Raw genomic sequence first — 22185 nt, 5'->3', positions numbered from 1 at the left:
CTATCCACTGCTTCCCTGTGGTTCTGGGTCATGATTCAGCTCTGCTCTGACCCAGCAAACATGAGGGTTGTTCTTCTACTCTGATGCTAAGCTTTAGATAAGAACACAGATACAAACTTGATACCAAACTGAGCCACAAGGAGAGACTTCTCGAGTGTTCTGCATCCTGCTGTCTGCTATGGTTACCAACAGCCCACAAACACATGAACAAACTCATCCACAATGAGAACAGCTCATGCTCACAACAAACCAGAAATAGCAGCATGGGAAACTTCACTTTCTCTTAGTGCTTCAAGTGAGCTATCAGTAGTGACAATCCAGGCTCCTAAAAACAAGGCAACATATTTAGGCCATACAATCTATTAGAATTGGTAGCAATACACCATCCAGACCTACAGAATCTTCTCTTAGCAAATGCTTGACATAGGAATTAATGACCAATGAAAAAGAGGAAAACATTTCCTTTTCAGAACCACAGAGAGAAATCCAATTTAGTCTACAGCACAGCAATTTTTCATTGTTATTCCTGAGCACATTATGTGAAAGGACTTAGTTCCAAGCCATGTACTTACAATATAGGGAGGACCACTTCCTCCATAGAGATTCCAAATTCAACTTTTTCAGGTATTCTGCTTATACCTTCTAAGGAGTAAAATAAATCACTCCAAGCAAATAAGCAAGAACATTTTATTGTGACACTTGCAGCTTTACCTTTCTCAAGTAATACAGAGTTCTCCCAGATGTCTTTACCAGCCAATTTAAATATTTCATCTAAATCTGCATCACTAGTTTATAAAATTTCTCTAAGATCTGCACATTTTCAACTGATTTAACACAAAAACAGAAGCAAAAGAACAAACCCTTGAAAACATAAAAGAGCTGCATTGTGGCACATTTATTCTTTAATAGAAAGTAAGAAAAACTTCCCTACTGACCTTTACTCCGAGTGAGGAAAAAGATAAATATCCACAGCTCTTTGTTGCATCTGGTAGGATTTTAAGATCCATCTATGCATCTTTAATCACAGAACAAAGTTTCAGCCACACTGAACCACCTAAGGAGATTTTACGTTCCATAGTTTTTACATGCATTCCATCCTCGGTGTGCTGACTACAGGACAGAGATTCTGTGCACCTACAGTGGTTTAAATTTAAAAATACACCATAAGCCAACTCAGAGAAACATCCATCGGTAACTAATAGAAAGAATCACAAGAAGGTCTCACAACAGTTTACTAAAACATTAAGGTTCTTTAAATCACAGTTTTGAAATATAAAAATTCTATCTTCCCTGTAACTGAGATGTATTTACATGAACTTTTTAAAAATAGGGTCTGTAATTCAGCTCTAATCGCTGTCATCCGAGCCCCCTTCAGAGCCCTCATCATTGGACGCCTCTGGCTCGGACTCATTGCCAGAAGCTCTGGCAGACCCCTCGTGGTCAGAGCCCCTCTCGGAGTCCCGGTCGGACTCGGCGCTGCGCGAAGCCGGCCGCGATTCGTTCTCGGAGCCGCCGGAGCCGCGGCTCCTCCCCGACTGCACGGACTCATTGTCCGACTGCTCCGACTCCGAGCGCCGCCTCTTCCTCGGGGACCGGTCGCTGTCAGACTCCTCCTCAGAGACGCGGGCGCCGGACCTGCGGGGGCTGCCGGCCTCGCTGCCCGACTTGTTCCTGTTATCGGAATCGCTGTCGGAAACAATGCGTTTGCTGTGCTGCTGCTCCCCCTCCTCAGAATCGCTGTTGCTATTCCTAGCGTGCCTGTGGGGAAAAGCAGAGGGAAAAAATGGTATTAAAAGGCGCTCACTTTAGCTGATACATAAAGCAAGACACCAGGGTTTGGGTAATGCTAGTTGTGAAAAATGCCTATCATTTGTTTTTAAAATTTTAAAAGCTTAATAGTAATAAAATGGTTATAAAAACAGTAATACAATTAGAGTAATAATAATTTGGACAATTTGGATTAGGACAATATGAGTCAATAGAGACAAAGAGTCACGGACGTCCGGGTACCTTTTTTTGGGCAGCATAAGCTCGAAAAAGGACACCCGTTAACAGAGGATTAACCCTTAAAAGCAATAGCCTGTTGCATATTCATACACCTCATACATGATGCATAAATTCCATTCAAATACAGGATTCTGTCTGGTCATCCTCCAAATCCTAACAGTGCCTTTGAGGCGGGAAGAAGTTCGTTTCTTCTGAAAAGAAGGCAATAAATTCTTTTTCTCTGAAAGATTTAGGAGTCCTGTGACTGCTATCTCACTGTGAGTCCTTCCTTTTAAACAAAGTATCTTACATAGCATAGTTTCTATTTTAACATTTTTTCTAACCTAAAACTATATTTAACACAGTACTTAAGAGAATTAATACAGCATTACTTTCTAACACAACACATATAATATTCATTTTAATATTTACGAAAAGTCAATCATAAAATACATTCATTTTTCACACCAGTTTTAGAAAAATGAGTGGAATTAATTTGCACTGGGAAGGGATGTTGTGAGTACAATGAAAAACTTCTCATTATCTTCATGTTATCTCATTAACACTGCATTTTCTCTTGAAGGCATGCATTGAAACTCTAAGTTCATACAAAGTTAATTAAGGTTCTTACCCATCATCAGCAATTTTGAGTTTGTCCTCATCAGAAGAATCATCACTTGATGAAATGATGGCTTTTGATTTGATCTTTCCTTTCATTGAAGGAGGCAGACGCTCTGGTTTGGGCTGTATAGGGGGAAAACAAAGAGTTGCTTGTTAATGTGGCACAGGGCCCAAATGTACAAACACATTCAGAAAACCAGACAAGCCCTGAAAAAATTTTCCATTTACTATCACTTGATTCTAGATGGCTTTTCATCCTTGAAGCAGCAATAGCAATATGGGAGAAGGATAAAAATAAGCTCTAAGAGCAGTTTGCTTTAGGAGGTTTTGCTGTAATTTTCAACACTAATAAATCTCTCTTGACCAGGGTAATGCTGAACTCCAAATACATATTTAGAGAGTGATGCAGTTATTCAGGGTTTAACTTACAGCCTTCTTCTTCTCTGCTTTGGGTGGACGTCGCTTCTTAGGCCGTGGGCCGTTTTCGTGTTCCTCATCATCACTCCCCTCTTCTGCCTTCTGGGGTCTTGAACAGAAACACATTTTATATGGCATAAAGCATAATATTGCAAAAAACCCTTAAAAAATACAAAAATACCAGTCTCAAGAAATGTCCAGTTCATCAAGTGTTACTCCTATTTCTTTTGCAGAGTGGTTGCTTAAGTCTTATAAAGTATAATGTGTTAGTAAAAAATAATCTTGTGACATCTTGATACGAGTTTGTTTTTAAACTGTTACAAAAGACTGCAGAGAATTTACTTAAAAGCCCTGCTATTGCTCAGGGAAGTCTAATATTAAATTGAAATGAATTAAAATTCAATTAATTAAAGTATCAGCTACCTCCTCCTCTTCTTCTTCTTTCTCTCACCCTCCTCTTCTTCCCCATCCTGTTCACTGCCACTGCCCTTCCTCTTCTTTTTCTTTCTAGAGATGGGCAGATCTTCATCACTGTCATCATTGACAAACTCATCAAACTCCCCTGCTCCTTTTTTGGAACGCTGTAAGAAACACAGACAACACAACCTATTATTCACATCCCAGTTACAAAGCTCCCAGGAAACACTTCAAAATGGAAATTTAGCTGAACATATTCTGGAGAAATGAAAATACAGACCTTCTAGAGACTATGGCAAAGTTGGCACCAGAGAGGTATAATTTAGAAACTGATTCAGAATTGGCACATAAGATAATCTTCTGTTATTTTTAACAATTGAACACATTTTAGTGATGCCACCATGCTCAGAACTTTTAAGTATTAGCTTCCAATTTTGACATTTTAGTATTAAACCTGTGCAATTTAACTCAGTAGAACCTAGGAGTTTGAAATTAAAAACCTGTGCTCCTGCAAGAGACTATATATCAGAAGGGGAAAATTAAGGATTTAAAAGAAATAAAAAACAAAAAAAGAAATGAAAACATTCTGTTCTACCCTGCCTCCACCGCCACCACGTTTTTTCTCCTTTGATCCTTCTACTTCACCAGTGAACATCAGAATATTCTTGGTCTTCTCCACATATTGAGCTCTTTGTTCCAGAAGTTTCTTCTGCTCTTCTTTTTCTCTCAGGCGCTTCTCTTCCTGAAACACCAAGGAAGCCAACCATTACTGCTGTATTTGCACCCCACGGTGATTATAACAGCAGGCACAGAAATGATTTGCTGTCAGGAGACTGGAAAATTGCTTTTTGATGCTCTGTGTCACAGCAGAAGATGCACATGGCAAAGAAAAAGAAAAAGTTTTGTAAAAAAAGTTTTCTACAAAAAAGCCCATGGTAGAATAGGTAAAAGGCTAATGGCAGAACTTCTAGCACATCAATTAAATATTTCTGAGGCTATGGGGAAGAAAGAGCATCACCTGTTAGCTGCAATATTTTCAGCTGGCACTTCCTATGACTAAGAAAAACAGGTACTAGGTACCACCCCAGAGCAGCAGGAGCACATATTGTCAGTGTATGCACTTATAAAATGCAATATACAGAATTTAGTGGGATGAAACCTGTTCTTTAAGCAGTTTCTGGCGAAGCAGCTCCTTCTCCTGCTCCTGCTTGGCACGCAGCTCCCTCTCCTCCTCATCCTGCTTACGTGCCCGAGCCACATGATACTGGGCCTGGCTCAGTAAGTCAGAGCACTGCCTGCAAAATCAAGGTTCTCAGGTAAGGCAAGGTGGCAAACACAAAAAGAAATGCTTTTATAAAGTGCCTGCATCACAACACACCATTCATATCCCCAATGAACTAAAAAACCAGCTACTTGAAATAGCACAAAGAAGAGCAGTGCAGATTTTTGAGAAAATGAAAGCATTTTTAGTAAGCTAATTTATGTTCCATTGGATCATTTCACAACATATTGATTCACACTTCAAACGTAGCCAATTCATATACAGAAAACCCACACATGAACATAAAAGGAAAAATGCCAACCAATTTGGAGAGCTTCAGAAGTATAGTTAATAAGAACCTGTATTTAATCACAACAACCTAACAAATCTTTTTGGAAAGGTAGGGCAAAATTCAAGCTTTAGAAACCCCATAGTGTGAGAGTTAAGGTTGCATAAACTGTCCAAGTCACACAAAACATTAAAGCAAGGTGCTTTCAACCCCCTCTCAGCTGATGCCAAAATGACATTTTTTTAATATTGAAATTTTCTTCTCTCCACAAAGTGCTTCAATAATACCCATTCAGTGCAGGATGGCCAACACATGGTATTTGTATGGGGCTGTGGAAATCTTACAAGAATGTGCAGAAGTGAAACTCAGGAAAAGAATGAAACAGTAGCAGGGAGTGACCCTGCACTTGTATTTCTATCGTTCTAACAAAATGACAGCTGAAATTGTGGAATCTAGTTTTAATACTTAAAAAAAACCCCCAAAAACAGGACAAAAACATTCCCCTTAGAATCTGAATGAAGGACTTCTTTGTGGGTTGTTTTTGTTTTATTTTTTTACCTGGCTTCTGTAGCAGCAAGTGCCAAGTCAAATCTCATCTTATCACCTACTTTACTCAAGTAACTGAAGTACCTGGAGGAAATCACAAGAAACCAAAGTAAGCAAAGATAGCATTACTTACATATTTACTGCAATTTTGCCTTAAAACAAACCATTTACTCCTGAATTACAAACCTGTAGAACTCAACAGATGAGGAAATCCCACCAATTTCCTCTGTGCCAACATCTTTTGATACAGCACCTTTTAACAGTTAAAAAGTGCATTCAGAATACTCAAATCTAAAGCATTCTAAAACCACTCTGGAGAGGAAACATTCTAAAGAGAGTTCTGAGATTTCATATGCTGGCTCCTAGCAGTAAGTACATTGCTGACCTGAAAGATTGATTTATCTGTCACAGATTACATGCCTGAATTCAGCATAAGAGAAGGAAGGGAAACCTGTTTATCAAAAATCCTTTCAGAACAGCCTCCTTGACCTAGTGGAGAGGCCCTTGGGAATACAACAAACTTCCAAGTAAGATATGATGATCAGTGCTTTGAAAAGTTTCTCAAATTTAAAAGAAAATTACTTCTAACTTTCAAGATTGCCACCATTTCTTCCCATATACCCTCCAAATGAAGTGGTTTTGTGCTAGACTCAAATTCTTGGGTACATGAATATAAAAATTCCTTGCTTGAGGTCTAGACTATGGAGAGTATGTTCCAAAAATTGTAGTTAATAGGCAAAAATAAATTCATGCAACTTCTTCAAGACAACAAATAACAAGCTTCTAATTAAATTTAAGTCAGAACTTCCATCCTCAACGTAACAGCAGAGCTAGGAATGCACAAATCATGCACCAGCTACCCCTAGGAGAAGGATAAATGGTTGAAAGCTCTGTTCAAGGATGGTGACAACTGGATCAGATTAATCATACTGGTGTCTGCACAAAATTTTCTATTATTGCTTTTTAAACAGAACTAAAATATCTCAAATGCACTTAAGAAACTGTTTCTGTTCTTAAACTGTGACAGTATTTGGGTTTTACTTACCAAAAGGAGGGTGAAATTAATCTTTAGGGACTGCTAGTCATTAATTATACTTATGTAAGATAAACAGATTTGCTTTTAAGCCTTATAGTTGGCTTTGAAAGAAGTCATAAAACAGCATTCAAGTTGTAGAATAATTATCAACATCTTTTCAACTGTACATTTCTGGGAAGAAGAGCATCTTGGTCACAGCAAAAACAAAACTTTGACAAAGACATATTGGGACCTGGTCAAACAAAACTGGTTCTGGAACAAAATCTGAACACACAGTTTTGTCAGGCTCAATATTTTGTTTTCCTATTAGAAACTCTAGAATTATGTAGTGCCTTGTAGAAGATGATTGCTCTTCTAACCAGATTTGTGCTCAATACTGCAAGCACACTGTAAGGGGACAACAACATGGATTACAAGGATTAAAAACTAACGATTTTTACCTGTGGGCGAGCTCCAGCTCTTTCACAGCATTAAGGACTTCCTTCAGATTGCTTTTTTCATCTTTCAGGACAGAGGTAGCAAGTCTTTGCAGCACTAAAGCCACATTAAACATGAGGACTGTATCACTTGGAGCCACATGCCTGGCCTGGAAAAAAACCCACGTTTTTATGATAAACTACAACAGAAATGTGATACAGAAATGACATAAAGAGAATAAACACCATAATTTCAACCCCAGACCACCAAATTTAAAGAAACACAAATACACATCAACTAACAGTAATTTTATTCTGTGATCCATGATGTTCTAGATCCATACCTTTAACAAAGTTTGTTTGCATTCCTGTAATTTGCCACATTTGAACAGTGCCCGGGCCAAATATAACAACACTTCAGTGTTTTGATGCTTATAGAACTTTCTGAGGCAGTTTTCATACTGAAATAAAAGAAAAAAAATCAAAGTAAGAGGCAACAGTGGTTTGTTATTTTGGTTGGCAAACTCTAGTAAATGTTTCTAATCCCAAAAAGCATTACTGCTGATATGCCTTTTGTTTTTTAAAGAAGTGTGTTATGCTACATGGATGCCTCCCTTTCAGTGATCAGAACATTCTCCTATTCCATAGCAAGTACCTGATTTTTTCTAGAAAGTGGCTGCAGCCCAGAAGGCTCTGTAGGTCTTAGGTACAAAAGAATACTTTTTAAAGTAGCATTTACTGCAACAAAGTCCAACCAACATGACTCATTTGAAGATCACTCAAATATTCTCCACAGTATGTGGGGGGAATAAACAATCTATTTTCTTTATTCATATAATATTTTATGAATTGAAATATATCTATATACTAATTCTATACATCTAATGTAATTGGTTAAAAAAAAAATTCAGACTTTCCAGATAACTCAGCTTTGCTCTGTCCACCCAGCTGAGGAACTTACCCATGCCAAGGGATATCAGTTTCTCTAAAGTGTAAAAGATGACTTGTTACTATAACTTCAGTGGGTCTAGAATTAAAGGCTTAAAAGATAGCAAGTGTTATCATTTTCAGTAAAAAGCACCTTCTGTTTGACATACTCTTTTCTCAAGGAACCCTTCACCCTCTCTAAGCCTCCAAAATAGGAAGGAATATAAAGTAAGTTTTATTTGCAGCTCAAATACAGAAAAATTGCCCTGAACTGCAACACCTGAGGTTGTTACTCTTGGATCTCACTGTGTGGTGAGCACCTTCAGCATCCAAGATTCTGTGTTTAGCTCAAGCCTGCCTCAGATTTGTATGCTTTAGGGTAGAGAACTCAGTAGGATAATTATTGTGGCTGCAGTAAGCTGGGCTAGCAATTTCAATTTGTCTCCCTTTGAGTCCAATATAATGTATTTCACACCGTGACTGCATAGCAAAACCCAGGGAACAATAAAACACTTCAGTAAACAAACACATTTCTAATAACACCTTTTCTTAAATAAATCAGCAAATTAGTAAAATATTTTTTCTCCCAAATCAATAGATGAAAGTGATACCCACTCCCCCACTGCAATTCACTGCTTAAACAATTGCTAAAATGAGATTTTCATTAGGCTTTTTGTCAATAAAAATAGTCAAAGTGCTAAAAAAACAACAGACCCCATTCAAGCACAACAGAGTGAATGTGACTGTGTTGCCAAAGCTTGCTAACAATAGCTCACTGCAGGACAGTGACTACTGAGCTCCTGAGCATGTAAGAAAGGCCAGTAAACACTTCTTTATTAAGCATCACAAAAAGCTTCAGAATAGCTCTGAATGAAGTGTCTTTGAGCCTCAATAAGCATGCATCTTAAATGACACAAGTTTGTTCTTAGTTTCTGTCCTGTTCAACATATGCTGTGCTTTTAAGCTTATTTGTATGCTTTTCATCAACTAGTTGAGTCAATTTACTCAGAACAGGTTGACACTTGAACATTTACTTGCTTGGGCAGGTCAGGTTAAACTAGCTGACCTCAACAGCTTTCTCCCAACATGAATTATTTTGTGATTTTAACCGTGGTGAGTGAAATTACAGCCCAGTCAGCTTTTAGGATAACTCTTAAAGTATTTATGTGGTCATTTATAAGAACAAAAATGGGAATTGTTGCTATTTAAAAGAAAATCCCAGCAGCAAATTGTATTTACTTACTTTGGAAATATCTGCATGTAAATCACGTACAGTAACTACACTGACTGAAACCACTCTGGCTAATAATTTATTCCACAACCAAAATTCCAACCCTGCTACCAAAAAAAGTATAAAATATGGTAAGTGCTTTGTTACCCCATACCCACATTTGGCAGTCTGTTACTAAATCTAGACTGGACAGCCAACAGCTTGTTAGAAATAGGCCTAGAACTTGTTAAAACACTGCTCAGAAACTTTCCCAGCTGCCCTGACAACAGAGAGACATCTAGAAGTTATGTGAGCCAAGACAGGAGGTAGTTCTATGTGGAGATGTTACCATCTGTACAGCACTGATGTACTGCTTCTGCTCCACGTAGATGTGTGCCAAATTCAGCCACACATCGCTGATGTCTGCTGTGGCCTCTCTCACTTGGGCAAAAACATCACGAGCTTCACGGAAATATCCTTTGTGTGCCAAGACAGCTCCTGAGGGGAGAGGAACATGGACAGTGTGAGCTTCCAGCTTCATGCACTGTGCACTCCTAGCACAGAAAGTTCAATATACTTCAATAAAGTGCCCCTTCAAAAACTGACATAGCTGCCATTTCCTGGGCTCCACTCTACGGTGCTCAGGCCCTGAACAAACAATTCTCTAATAAAGCACGAGACTTAAGAGTATGATCACATCTGAAGCAAAACTAGAGTCTGATATTCACCTATGCCATTGGCAGCATACAAATTCTTTGGGTCATTCCTGAGGACTTGCTTGTAGATGGCTAATGCACGGTCTTGGTGACGTTTCTCCTGCAGAGAGAAATGCCCCAATTCATCACTCACTTCTAAAGTGGGGTATTAAAAGATCTACCCAGAGGTTTTATGGACTAGAAGATGCCAGACAACAATAAGAGGCTCTGAATAGCTAACAACATACAAAAAATAAACAAACCCACACACAGGGCAGAGAGATGCCCATTACCTTTTCTCTGTCTCTTGTGGGCTGATGGAGAGTCTGTAACCAGACATTGCCAAGAGCCAGCATGGAATAAGTATCATTTTGTGTGGAGGGCTGCTTCAATATTCTTTCAAATTTCTTCTGTCCTGGACCCCACTCTTGTTTAGCCAAGTGAAGATTGCCAATCAGAGACCAGGCATCTGGATGATCCTAAATAAAAATTCACTTTAAGTTACAAAAGCACTATTTTCCTTTGCAAGGGTTCTTTTTCAAGCATAAAGTGTTACTCTTTTTAAACATAATTCCATATTCAAAAGAACCCCAAACAAAACACAAGAGAGCAGATCTAGCAGCTCTCCTTCCTCTAGTTTAAACAAATTAAAAACACAAAAAAGAGGAAAATTAAATTTTAAGCTAACTTATTATTCAGAGTGTTTTAATGTTAAACACTTATAGGGGTACAAACCTGATTGATCTGAAGTGCCTCTTTAAACCAATCAGAAGCCTCATAAAAATTCCCTTTATCCCTGGCCATAGCTCCCAGGCGCAAGTAGCCTGAAAATAAAGATAGAAAATAAAATAAAGATCAGAGAACAGGTTAAAGTCATCTTGTACAACGAAAATATTGTCCATGCATCAGCTAAGGACAGCAAACACTAAGGCACCTTTCATATTCTATTCACAAGAAATATGATGTGAAGAAGGAACTTGTACCCATGTAAGGTCAGAGAGAAACTGCAGGTTTTGAAGAATTAGAGTATTATGAATCTGTTAAATTTGCTTTATAAGTTAAGAACAACTGAAAAACTGCAAAGAAATAAGGATCCATCAGTTACATAGTTCTCCCTCCACTTTAAATAGCTCTCCCATCTCCACAAGCTTTGGGAAGGGTATCTGCAGGTGACAATGGAAAACAAGCAGGAAAAGGCTACAGATGAGGCTGGGGCATGATGAGTGCTGCAGCTTGTGGCAAATAGCACAGGCTACTCAGCCCCAATGCTACTGTGAAAACAAGGGAAGACAGACAGGAGAGCAGAGGACACTGTCAATCAGAAGATTTTTTGGCATTATAAGGATGTAGAACTGAAATACCAAATGTTTCTTACAATCAACGTAATTTGGATGTTCTCTCAAAATGTTTTTATAGAGCTTTTCAGCTTCGTGAAATTCACACATGGCCTCGTAGAGCCTGGCAAGGTTGTAGGATGTTGTCACAGAGATGGCATTGTAGTAATGCTCATCATGCTCAGCCTCTGCTTTGGCACGATCCAGCGACGCCAGGAAGTATTTCTGAAGCACAGAGAGAAAAGAGCAATGAAGCACTCCAGAATGTCCTCAAAGAAAAACCTCAGTGTGACCAAGAAACGCCATTCAAACTGTGAGTAACTGCATACCTTTGCCTCTCCCAGGTTTCCCAGCCTGAAGTGCAGGGCACCCACGTTATTCAGGATCTCTGGAGGGACATCAGCCTGAACTTTCTCCTGCAGAATGCGTGTGGCTGTGCCATAGGCTGACAGAGCACCCTTTGGAAAGAAACAGAAAGTGGATGAAAGAAAGAAGAGAAAGAGCTCTACCTGCTCTTATGAAAAGCACACACACAATTCACCAAGTGAGTATTAATAATACCTGTATATCAGTCTGTTCTAGAATTTGGGCTAGCTCAATCCATGCCTCTACATCATCAGGATATTGTTCCGTGACTTTCTTTAAATGCCCCTGAAAAACAGAAGATAATTATGCCACTTCAAAGACACACAGCCTGTTTAAAAAATGGAAATAAAAGAGCGAAGGCATTCACCTTAACACTAGAAAGATATACCATACTGCAGAAGCAAACATCCTAAACATCTGTAATAAATCTGCATTAGTTTTCTTCCTTCATTATTCTATTCTTCTGTAGAACAGAACACCTGCTTCAAGTCTTAGAGAAACAAAGGCTATTACACCAACATAAAAAGCTAGAGAAATGTCTAACATTTCTTGCATTTATCTACCCAACATTAGATTTAAAATACCTTTCATTTAAAAAAGGTATTCACTGTCCTTCACTGTCCTTCCAGATAAGCGCAGACAGGACAAGTGCTTTCTAGGTATCACCAGCTGATTTGCTCTCTTCAGGAAATCATAAGCTAACTTCCCATCTTCAGACAATTTTATATATATATGGAAAGAATTCTGCCCTTTTCATGTACCAAAGAGAGACATGAGGCTGGAGCTTCTCTAAATTCCTGGACATGCTTTACCCAGAGCCCAGGGGAGTCTCAGTTCTGCCCAGAAGTTGTGACTCTTCACAGACAGGAAAACCCCTCATGAGAGCCCATATGAAATATTCCACATCCACAGCCACCTAACCCTGAGTTTTACTCAACTTAAGGAACAATCTGATTTCCAAGTTCTACTCTTCCAAATGAACACGATGCTGGTGGAAGGAAAACTCACCTTTGCAATGTCCCGTTTCTCTTGGTCTTCTGAAGCTGCATAAAGAGATCCAAGGATTTTCATAGTTTCATAATTGTTAGGGTAGGCTTTCAAGACTTTTTCAAAGCATTGTGAAGCATTCTCTTTGTCCCCTCGATAAATGTACATTTGACCCAATCCAAAAAACGGAAGTACAAAAGAAGATGAGGCAAACTGAGTGGCCTGGTAATAATACTGGAAAGCTTGATCATAATCTTCCTAATTAAAAGGAATTAAATGAAGAACAGTCAGTGTTTTTACAGGCAACCTTTGCATGAACTTTTATAACAGAGACTTTTTTAAAATGTGAGCTCAAAGGGGAGTTTTAAAAACTGCCCTACCTGCACATGAAAAGATCTTGCCAGCTGGTAACAGCTCTCTGCCTGCATTGCTTCCACTTCTGTGTTATGGAAAGCATGAAGAGCCAAGTGTTGTACTTTACCATAGTCCTGACAAAAAAAAAAAAAAAAAAAGGAAATTAAATGAAATTTGGAAGTCTTCACTTTATTTATGGTCAAGTGGTTTTATGATTTAAACATGGATAGCTGGAAAACATGACAAAGCTTTAGTCACAGCACTGACTAAATAACAATAGATTTAGTTTTAGCTGTTACTAATCTTTTCTATATTTCATGTTTTAAAGCATGGAAGAGTGAGGAGGGGAAAAACAAACCAACAAAAACTTCAACCAACCAAAAATCCAATTCCAAACATCAAAAACTCAAAACCCCTTCAGGACACAAAGTTGATTTTGATTTAAGTACATGTACCTTGGTTTTCTTGAGAAAAGTTCATACAAAATTTAGGCCAAAAACCTCACACTTCTTTATCTAGATTAACAGATATTAGTCACCTGATGAAATGTATTTGAATCTAACATCAAAATTCTTATTGTTAAGAGGTTATCAAGCATTTAACTGTAAAATTTCAGTGATGTCTTACCTTCTTGAAAAAGAAGTGATTAGCCAAGTGATTCAACACCATTGGATTGCTGGGATCAATTGTGTAAGCCCTAGAGAGGAGTTGAACACCATTCTTGATGGAATCAGCCTAAATGAAACATTGACAGGTATCAGCAGCACCTCAGTATCTGTATCTTATTACCAGCTTCAAAACCATTCTTCAGTCTAGGCTGCTCAGGATTTCTGACAACACCATACTGAGCTCACAAAAAAAAAAAAAAAAAAAAAAGTAAATTCAGCTACAGGCTTTTCTTCCTGCAGCATATAGGTGGAAAATAGGAAATGAAGCACAGCAGGACTTTCTAGGAATAAAAGAAGCAAAACAACCCAAAAGACTTAGTGTTGATGTCCTTTGACATGTCACACTCACAGCCTGACAGCTTTCCTTCTACTTCTACTATTCAGTGTCCCCAGTGCCAGCATGGTTTAGGTTTCAATGTTTTACCCAATTCATTCAACAGTGGAATGAAGATATTTTCATGTTCAAATTCTAAACAACAACTTTAGACCTCATTTTAAAATCAGTGTGAGTTTCAGGTGTTTAAACAGAAATATCACTGCATCAACTTACTCTTTTCTAAAGAAGCTTTACACCTTAAAGAAGGCTTCCCACAGGTAAAAATGTGATTTACCTACAAGTTCAAATCCACAACTGATAAAATAATTGCTTTTTATTTAGGACAACTATTAAATCTGTATCACAAACATGTCAGCTTAATATGTACTTATTTCTGAAGAGAAACACCAAAAATGCTATCAAGAAATCATCTAACAGCTGTGCTTAACTCTGTAATTATGATGAGAAGAAGCTGTGTTATTGAATAGATTAGGTTTTAAGAGGTTAAAACATAACATGAAAGCAGCCAAAAAATCAATTTCAGTTTGAACAGGTGCAATCTTTCCAAACCTAGCATAACAATACACCTGGATTAGGAGATACTGAGTATTTCCCGTGTTCATTTTCAAATGTTAATGTGGTTTATAATCCCACTGTGCATTTGCCCAAGTTTTCCAATACCTTGAGTCTCATGTCCAACTCATGAACCCAATCCAGTAGATGGGTAGAGGTCCCAAAGCTCTAAGTGCTTTCATTTAAGAAAAACAGATCAGACAGACCTCAATGAGAGCACAGCGTAATCTCAACCCTGATCTGACATCATAACATCTTCTAGGAGGAAGAAATATTGGAAATATCTAAGCACAAAAAAGATACCAATTAATTTGATATTCAGAGAGGCTCTTTTCCTCAGAGTGCTCTCCCTTCTCTGTGTCAACTCTTCAGTATTACACTAACTTTTACTACAAAATTGTGAGAACAGTTTGAAGTAAAACACAGGTGATATATTTCTTAGAAAGAACACAAAACATCTTTGAGTGGCTCAGCTTTTAATCACAGCTTTTTGAATCTTCAGGTGAGTGAGCTCATCCCTTGACTTCAGTCAAAAGATCTTCAGGAAAAGGTAAAGATACCAAATATTATTGATTTCTCATCTGTGGAATTTATTAAAATTTGACTCTCGAGTATTTTTGGTTCTTTCTGTAGTTTTATGAAAAAAACTCTTATACTCACTTTTTTTTTTAGTTTCTTCATGGAAGTAATAACAGGGTTTTTTTTCCCCTCACAAAGTAGAAAACCAAGAAATTTTCAGACTTTCTGTACTAACAAAAGATCTTTCCGTAGAAAGAAGTAGTATAGTTCTATAGAATAGTATAGTTCTATTGAACCATAGAAAGCAGCACACTAAATTTTAGCCACATACAATTATGTAACAATATTCATTTTTTAAAAAATACTTAAGGGTCTCATCCTCCAGTAATAATATATCTGAGATGGTTAATCATGCTAAGGATGTTATGATTCCAACTAAGCTATATCTGCATGTATTTTTCTAGTGATACAATACCTAGAAAGGTGGATCACTACTTAATTGTACTTTTATCAGCCCAGTTAAAATTTCTTCTTGCCTACTCTTTGGTTTACCATGCAGCATGCATGCCTGAATGTAACTCTGAAACTTGTTTGAAAATTTGTGCTTAACTCCTAAACTTCCATAAACCTTGTTCTAACCTCCTGGGAATATGTCTTTTACCTTGACTTTCCTTCACATATCTCATCATGGAGTTTTATTATTTTAAATGAAACAGTTAACCTAGCACTGTTTTTCTGTACCTAACTCTTCTATAAATAAGAGAATTGAAGATTTTTAACAACAGAAGAAAGCTATTCAGAATGTGCTGCTCACATCACAAGCACATACCTATAATATAATTCAATTGTAGCACAGATTTAAAATTATTCAACCACAGAAGTTATTACCCATTTCAAAACTGAACTATCTTCGAAAGGATGAAAAATTTGCTTTTTTTAGCTAAAAGAAAGTGAACTGAGCATGGATTCCTGCTAAGCCAGACCCACCTCCTTATTATTGAGCTCCAGAACAGCCAGTCCAACCAAGGCCCCGACACACTTGGAATTGAGCTCCAGAGCCCTGCTGAAGGCCAGGCGAGCTTTCTCCAGCTTGTTCAGCTTCACGAAGCAGTGACCCATTCCCAAGCGAACCTCGGCTAGAGAACAACAGGACACCACTCACAATCCCAAAGTTTCAACTTTGTGCCTTTTTTTTTCACAACCTGGAGCAAAAGCAGAGCTTTTCATAGTTCCTTAAAGGCTGTAAAGCCATCTAACAATTTGCTGGTTTTTTAAGGCAGCAGCCCATACTTGGCTGGCCACAAAATGAACTTGAAAATATTAGTAAGACTTTATTTCTTGATAAACCCCAGAACACTGATCTATTTCCCACAGACTCCAATGCCAAACAAATAAAAAATTACTTTTATGGGAATGTATTAAAAAATAATAGAGAAAAGCATTAAAAATTGCCAGATGGAAGGGCTGGACATTACTTAGGCAAGTTAAGTTCAGCCCAAACTAGCAGGTCTTCAGAAAATACAGATGAAAAACAAGTTAGCTGGCATTTCTCCTCAAATGATCAACTGATTCACATGCTGTTTATCATCCTCCAGCTTCCATGACCAAATACAGATGGGCTAATACAGAAAATTCGTATCATACTGCTCTTTCAGACTACTTGTGATAAAAGAGTATAGAGAATTTATAAACAGCAGTTTCAAACCTGTGTCCATTAGAAAAAGGGGAGCAAAGGAAAGATGTTTGTTGAAAACTAAGACTTTTGTAGCAATCAATCTTATGGTAAAGCAGACCACAGAACACACATTAACTTTGCAATAAACCTTTTCTCAGACAGGTTATGCAAGTCTATCACATCTCTCAAGAGACTTTCAAGTATTTAGGACCCTAATGTAAATACCTCAAGTTAATGTATCTAAATGCCATGTATCACTTTTACAGCCATTAAAATCACTTTCCCAGATTTTTGCATAAAGAAAATAATATAAAACCAGGAAAACTCACATCATACACTCTAAGCAGAATTTTGAATTTTATGTCTTGTTTCATTATTGTTATTTCTGAAGCCTTATTCCAAGAGCTTACTGATAAAGAAATTCTGCAAGAGTCTTGAATGGTTCCCTCCCTCTCCATACAACTTTAATTTCTCTTACATGCAAAATCCCATTTTCTAATACCTCTTTAAAGGGTAATACTCCAAAAAGAACAGGATTTTCCTAAACACAACTTCCTTCTCTAAATATTAAGAAATACTTCAGTCAGTGAATGCCTAAATCCCTCTGTAATGAGGGCTGGGATTCTCTGGACAGATATAGACCACAAAAATGCCCTTTGAATTTGAATTAGGAAGACCTGAGTTAGTTTGCAAGTACAGCAAATACCTCCAGTAGCAAATATTGTCTTACCTGGGCAGCCTGGATTGGTACGCAGTGCCTTCTTGTAGTAGGCAAGGGCTCCTCTATAATCCTTCTTGTTGAAAGAAATGCATGCCTTACCTGTTAGAACATACCAGGAATAAAACAAAGATTATAAACCAGAAATTCAAGTATTATTTGGTTAACTTGTGCTGTGCCCATTTTCAAAAGATACAGTTAAAAACTAACAGAGAATTCAGATGACAATTTTTCTTACCTTTGATGATGTCAAGTGTATGAACAAAGCAAACATGAAAACACATTAAATTTACATTTTCATATTTTTCTGCAGAAACCTAATTCCTTATTGGTCCAAAGGAAAGATACTTACTGAGGCTAGTAAACAACTTAAATTACAAGTGTACAGTCTGTTGACCCCTCACAAGTGGTAACTTCACCTTTAACAGAGTGTCCAGCTTCATTGCCACCACCAGGGAAGCATAAATAGCTGGACTGGATGGATGCCCATGGGTCTCAGAAGATGCCAGTTAGCACTGCATTTTTCCTAGCTCCTCCACCTATGTGTACTCCCCAAATTTGAATTAGTCTCTGCCATGTGTGTCTCAATCACATTCTCTCTACACACACCCTCTCAAGCACATAATTAATTCCAAAACTCAACCAAAGAGCAGGTTTTTACAAATATCCATAAACTCATACCGAGTAGGGCAGGAATATTATTTGGAGACTGGTTGAGCACGAAGTGGAACTGTGCATCAGCTTGGTCCATCTTGTCACCTTCAAGCAGGCAAAAGCAGGCTCTTCCCAACAAGTGATTCTAGACAAGGGAAAGAAAATGCAATACATTTATCTTTGTAAAATACGAAGTTTGGACCACATGAAAGATTAACTTACATTTATGAACCAAGAGAATACCAATCCTTCCTTCCCAATCTCCAAAGCTGACTGAAGTAGCTCTATCAGGTGTGCCAGGCTAGATAGAATTATCCCTGGTGGCACCACATATATTTCAGGTACAAGTTTTGCTTACGTATGACTTTAAAGCCTGGGCAGTTCCTAGTTTCCTTTTGGTGAACTAATATTTTTTAATATTTTTTTTTCTTTACAATCACTAATTTACAAAAGCATTTTTTTGATCAGATATCTGTTTTACCTGATCGTACATGATGATTTTGTCAGCCATAGTGTACAGCAGGGTGGCCTGGGTGATGAGCTCCTTCTTGTTGTCTTTGTTCTTCTCCTTCCGAGCCTGCTGTACATAGTAGGCTGCCAGGGTGTCCAGGCATGTCATCTGGTCCTTCTCGTGGTCTCTGTAGTCCAGGTTGCCATCGATGCGGGCGGCCTCCAGCAGCTTCACAAAGTCTTCTGTTTTGCCTTGCTTGTAATACTCCAGCTACAAAACACAGTTTGAACAGACACCACCACCCCAGTGAGTACAGAACACACCAAGCTGATGCTTTAGGTATCACAGACTCTTTTTCTAGGATGTAGGGATAAAGCAGAAATAAATGTAGGTATCATCAGAGAAAGGTTTTCTGATAATGCCAAATATTTTTCTGTGCTAGAATCATTGGATTCTAGATCATTGGCCTGGGATGGAAGGGACCTTGAAGATAATCTCGTTCCAACCGCCCAGCCATGGGCAGGGACACTCTCCTGATGCTCAAAGGCCCATCCAACCTGGCCTTGAACACTCCCAGGGATGGGCTATCCACAACTTCTAAGGGCAACCTGTGCCAGTGCCTCACCACCTTAAAACACAGCTTTTTGAGCTGTTTATAAGTGAAGAATCCACTGCTCTTCCTCTTCTGACGTTTTGACATTTAACCATACTTTCCACAGTGTAGATACTGCCCCCTCCTTTTTTATGAAGCACGTAATCAAAGGCACAAACCAGGAAAACTACGGATTGAGGGGGGGAAAACATAGAAAGCAACCCTCAAGAGGCACTGTTTCATGAAAAAGAGATTAAATTAAAATTCTAATATGCATATGTCAATCAGAAACATCTGGCCTATGATCAAAAACTGAAAGACCCCATAAAGTACCTGTCTGGAACTCAGTTATCACTCCTAAGAGTATGGAACTAGAAATCATGATTTGATTATGTGAATACAATATTTAAATACACAATTTGTATCCATACTGACCGCTAGGGCAATCCATATGTGCAGCTGGGTGTGCTCCTGTTTCAGAATACTTATAACTTCATCACCCTCAGGCAACTGATCAAAGTCAAGCTCAATAACCTAGAACCAAACAACACAGATCATCTTTTCACAAAGCATTAAAAACATTGTCTATCATTCAACTGAAAGGAAACTGGACCTGTCAGAGCATAAAACATAAATAAGTATTTGTGTTTAAACAAGGTTATGGACAAAGGAAGGAGAGACAATATATTGCATTCTGTACAAGATAAAAGCAATGGCCTCTCTTCAGAGAAAATACAAACCAATGTTTGGGATACAAGTGAGGGAGAACAAGCAGAGATCCTAATTCAACTTCTTTCACTATGGACCTCAAGCTCAGAATCAGCTAATAACCAACTTGACTGCACACTGCTGACTTTCCAAAACTTTCCCTACAGGTAATATAGAGACCTAGCTCAGAGACAAAACCTTCCAAGTCATCTGGTGTCAGAAAATCAATACCTAAAACTCAGATTCCTGAAATTTTGTAAAATCATCTCTATGCACTAGAAAATTAAGAGACTACTGAAGCAGCTGAATTTCTGAATATTCACAACTGTAGATATGACCAGCACACGACATCAAGAACTCTTCATCATTCAGGCATTGTTTTGTGAGTATTAGTCTCCCATGTTGATCTAATCTTTGATATTATAAAATGAGGAAAAAGGAACAGGTACTCCCCAGATGGGATATTTGGGAACACAATTTAACTGCTTATGAGTCCACCTTACTCAGCCATGCTGCCTTTAATAATTAGTCATCTGAGTTACAAGTTAATTTTACAGCAAGAAAGAAGTTGTTGTACTCTGATTACCAACGCTGGGGCTCCTCTATAGGCTGAATTAGAGCAATCCAGTTTATAAAACCTTCTAGTTTTGACTATACAAGACTTTAGAATACCAGCAAAAATATTTCTGCTTAACTTTTACTGATTTTAGTTCATTTTGCATAGCGCCTCTTGTTTGACAGATAATGGCCTTCATCCATCAACTAAAATAGTTATGAATGAGATATAGGTATTACTAACACAATAAATAAATATGGAAGTAAAAGAGAGCAGGGGTAACTAGAGAGGTATTTTATTGTATTCCCTAGTGATCAATTCAGAATTTTGGGATCCAAGTAGTCCTAGCCTGAACAGCAGCACCAAGATCACAATTCATGTTGACACCTCAGACAGACATTTCTGTCACAGAAGAAAATGCCCTTAAACATGTAAACACTACAGAACAAAGTAATGTTGTGAGACTTAAAACCTCAATGGCAGCCATACAGAAATTTGTTTCCATATATGTATTTGTGCATATATGAATGTCTCTGTGGACATGTATATATGTATGATATGTGTATGTATACAGAAGAGTAGGGATACAGATATTCACAGAGAATATTCTTCAGCCTGTAAGCATTGTGTTGCAACACCTTATTTAACTACACTATTAACTTAGTATCTGCCATGGAATGATTTAACGTCAAACTTTGTTACACGCTGCATATCTCCACGCACTCCTCCTGAACCTAACCTTGGCTTGTGACAGCGTACCTTAAATAAAGAAAAGTTAAACTAAGTTTTTAGCTCCACGGTGAAATAAGTTTACAGAGAGGGTCCTCTGCCCTGGCTGTGTCTTTGCGCCGCTTGAGGAGCACCAAGAGCCCCTGACACAGCAAAGCGCGGCGTGACCGTAGCCGGACACGCACCTGCGACCCCGCCACGGGGGCTGCGAGCGACACCCGCGCCCCGAGCCCGGGGCACAACCACGGGCGGCAGCGGCGACCGCCCGCGCCCCGGCACGGATCGCCCTCCCTCCCCGCGCCCGACTCGCCTCGTCGGTGTCCCGGAGAGGGATCTCGATGGAGCCCCGCGACATCTTGGCGACAGCGCTGCCGCAGCCGCCACTCGCTGGGCCGGGGCCGCCGCGCGCACTTCCCCTCACGGCAGAGCCCGACCCGGACGTGCTCGGGAACGGGGCGGAGCGGGCCGGGCCCGGGCTCGGCCCCGGGGCGGTGCGAGGGCGGTGCCTGCTCGCTCTAAACCCCGTCACACGCCTGTCCCCAGGAATTGGTGTATCTACACCTATGGATCACCGAAAGGCGATGCTGGGTGTCTGTGCATACAGGCACCCATGCACAGGCACCCAGCGGTAAATGGAGCAAGTTTACCTGGGGAAAGCTCCCTGGGCTGTGGGGCACGGCTCCCTCAGGCGGCGCCTCAAAAGCGTCAAAAGGTTTCCAAATAAACGCGTTAAAACGTGCGGGTTTTCCCCATCTTCGTGTAAATCCAAATGTACATTATCCGACTAGCTCAGCTGGTGTAATATTTTGAAGCGTATTTACTATTTTTCAGCCTCAGCTGGGCCAACTATATTGTAGTTAGGTGAATGTTTTTAATGGGAAATACGGAATTTGGTAACATTTGAGCCCGGTCTGTGTGAGGGACTCAGCCTCACGGAGGTGCAAAGTTAAGAAGGAATTCCACAATTGAGCTCCCAAACTGTGTTTTTCTAATTATGATGGCAGATGCATTGCATATTTGGATCAAACACAGCAATCACAGTAACCTATGATCCTAGGGGAAAAAAAGGGTACTAAGACTAAAAGATCCTCAGACACATTTCTACAGAAATTATTAAAAAAAACCCCCAACCTCCAATGTTATTTACACAGCCTGTTAAACCCT

At 39.0% G+C, this 22185-nt stretch overlaps 1 protein-coding gene across 1 annotated transcript; it reads right to left on the bottom strand.

The window, feature by feature from the left end:
• Positions 1 to 673: 673 nt before the first annotated feature.
• On the bottom strand, positions 674 to 21415 carry CTR9 (CTR9 homolog, Paf1/RNA polymerase II complex component). The gene is made up of 25 exons (XM_058026859.1): positions 21332 to 21415; positions 19464 to 19562; positions 18467 to 18706; positions 18013 to 18130; positions 17344 to 17433; positions 15926 to 16074; positions 13490 to 13597; positions 12889 to 12996; positions 12530 to 12766; positions 11717 to 11806; positions 11485 to 11613; positions 11197 to 11380; positions 10557 to 10645; positions 10115 to 10300; positions 9855 to 9942; positions 9476 to 9624; positions 7334 to 7450; positions 7014 to 7159; positions 5550 to 5621; positions 4601 to 4736; positions 4037 to 4183; positions 3448 to 3605; positions 3037 to 3133; positions 2618 to 2730; positions 674 to 1758 (listed from the first exon to the last, which is right to left on the bottom strand). Exons 1-25 carry the CDS (start codon positions 21374 to 21376, stop codon positions 1347 to 1349), a joined length of 3507 nt encoding a protein of 1168 aa, XP_057882842.1. The 5' UTR covers positions 21377 to 21415; the 3' UTR covers positions 674 to 1346.
• Between the last annotated feature and the right edge of the window lie 770 nt (positions 21416 to 22185).

Source organism: Melospiza georgiana, chromosome 6 (genome assembly GCF_028018845.1).
Source record: "Melospiza georgiana isolate bMelGeo1 chromosome 6, bMelGeo1.pri, whole genome shotgun sequence".
NCBI classification, from domain to species: Eukaryota; Metazoa; Chordata; class Aves; order Passeriformes; family Passerellidae; genus Melospiza; species Melospiza georgiana.
Note: the sequence above shows the minus strand (reverse complement) of the source record. Positions and strands in the feature narration are given on the sequence as shown.

Bases quoted from the DNA above. Each gene is read 5' to 3' on its own strand.
- CTR9 (XM_058026859.1), bottom strand. From the start codon at position 21,376: ATGTCGCGGGGCTCCATCGAGATCCCTCTCCGGGACACCGACGAG. The intron at 10,301-10,556 runs GTTTGTACCCCT...ATTTTTATTTAG, and splicing joins AGGCACTTCAGATCAATCAG to GATCATCCAGATGCCTGGTC. The intron at 7,160-7,333 runs GTATGGATCTAG...GTTTTTTTCCAG, and splicing joins GCAAACAAACTTTGTTAAAG to GCCAGGCATGTGGCTCCAAG.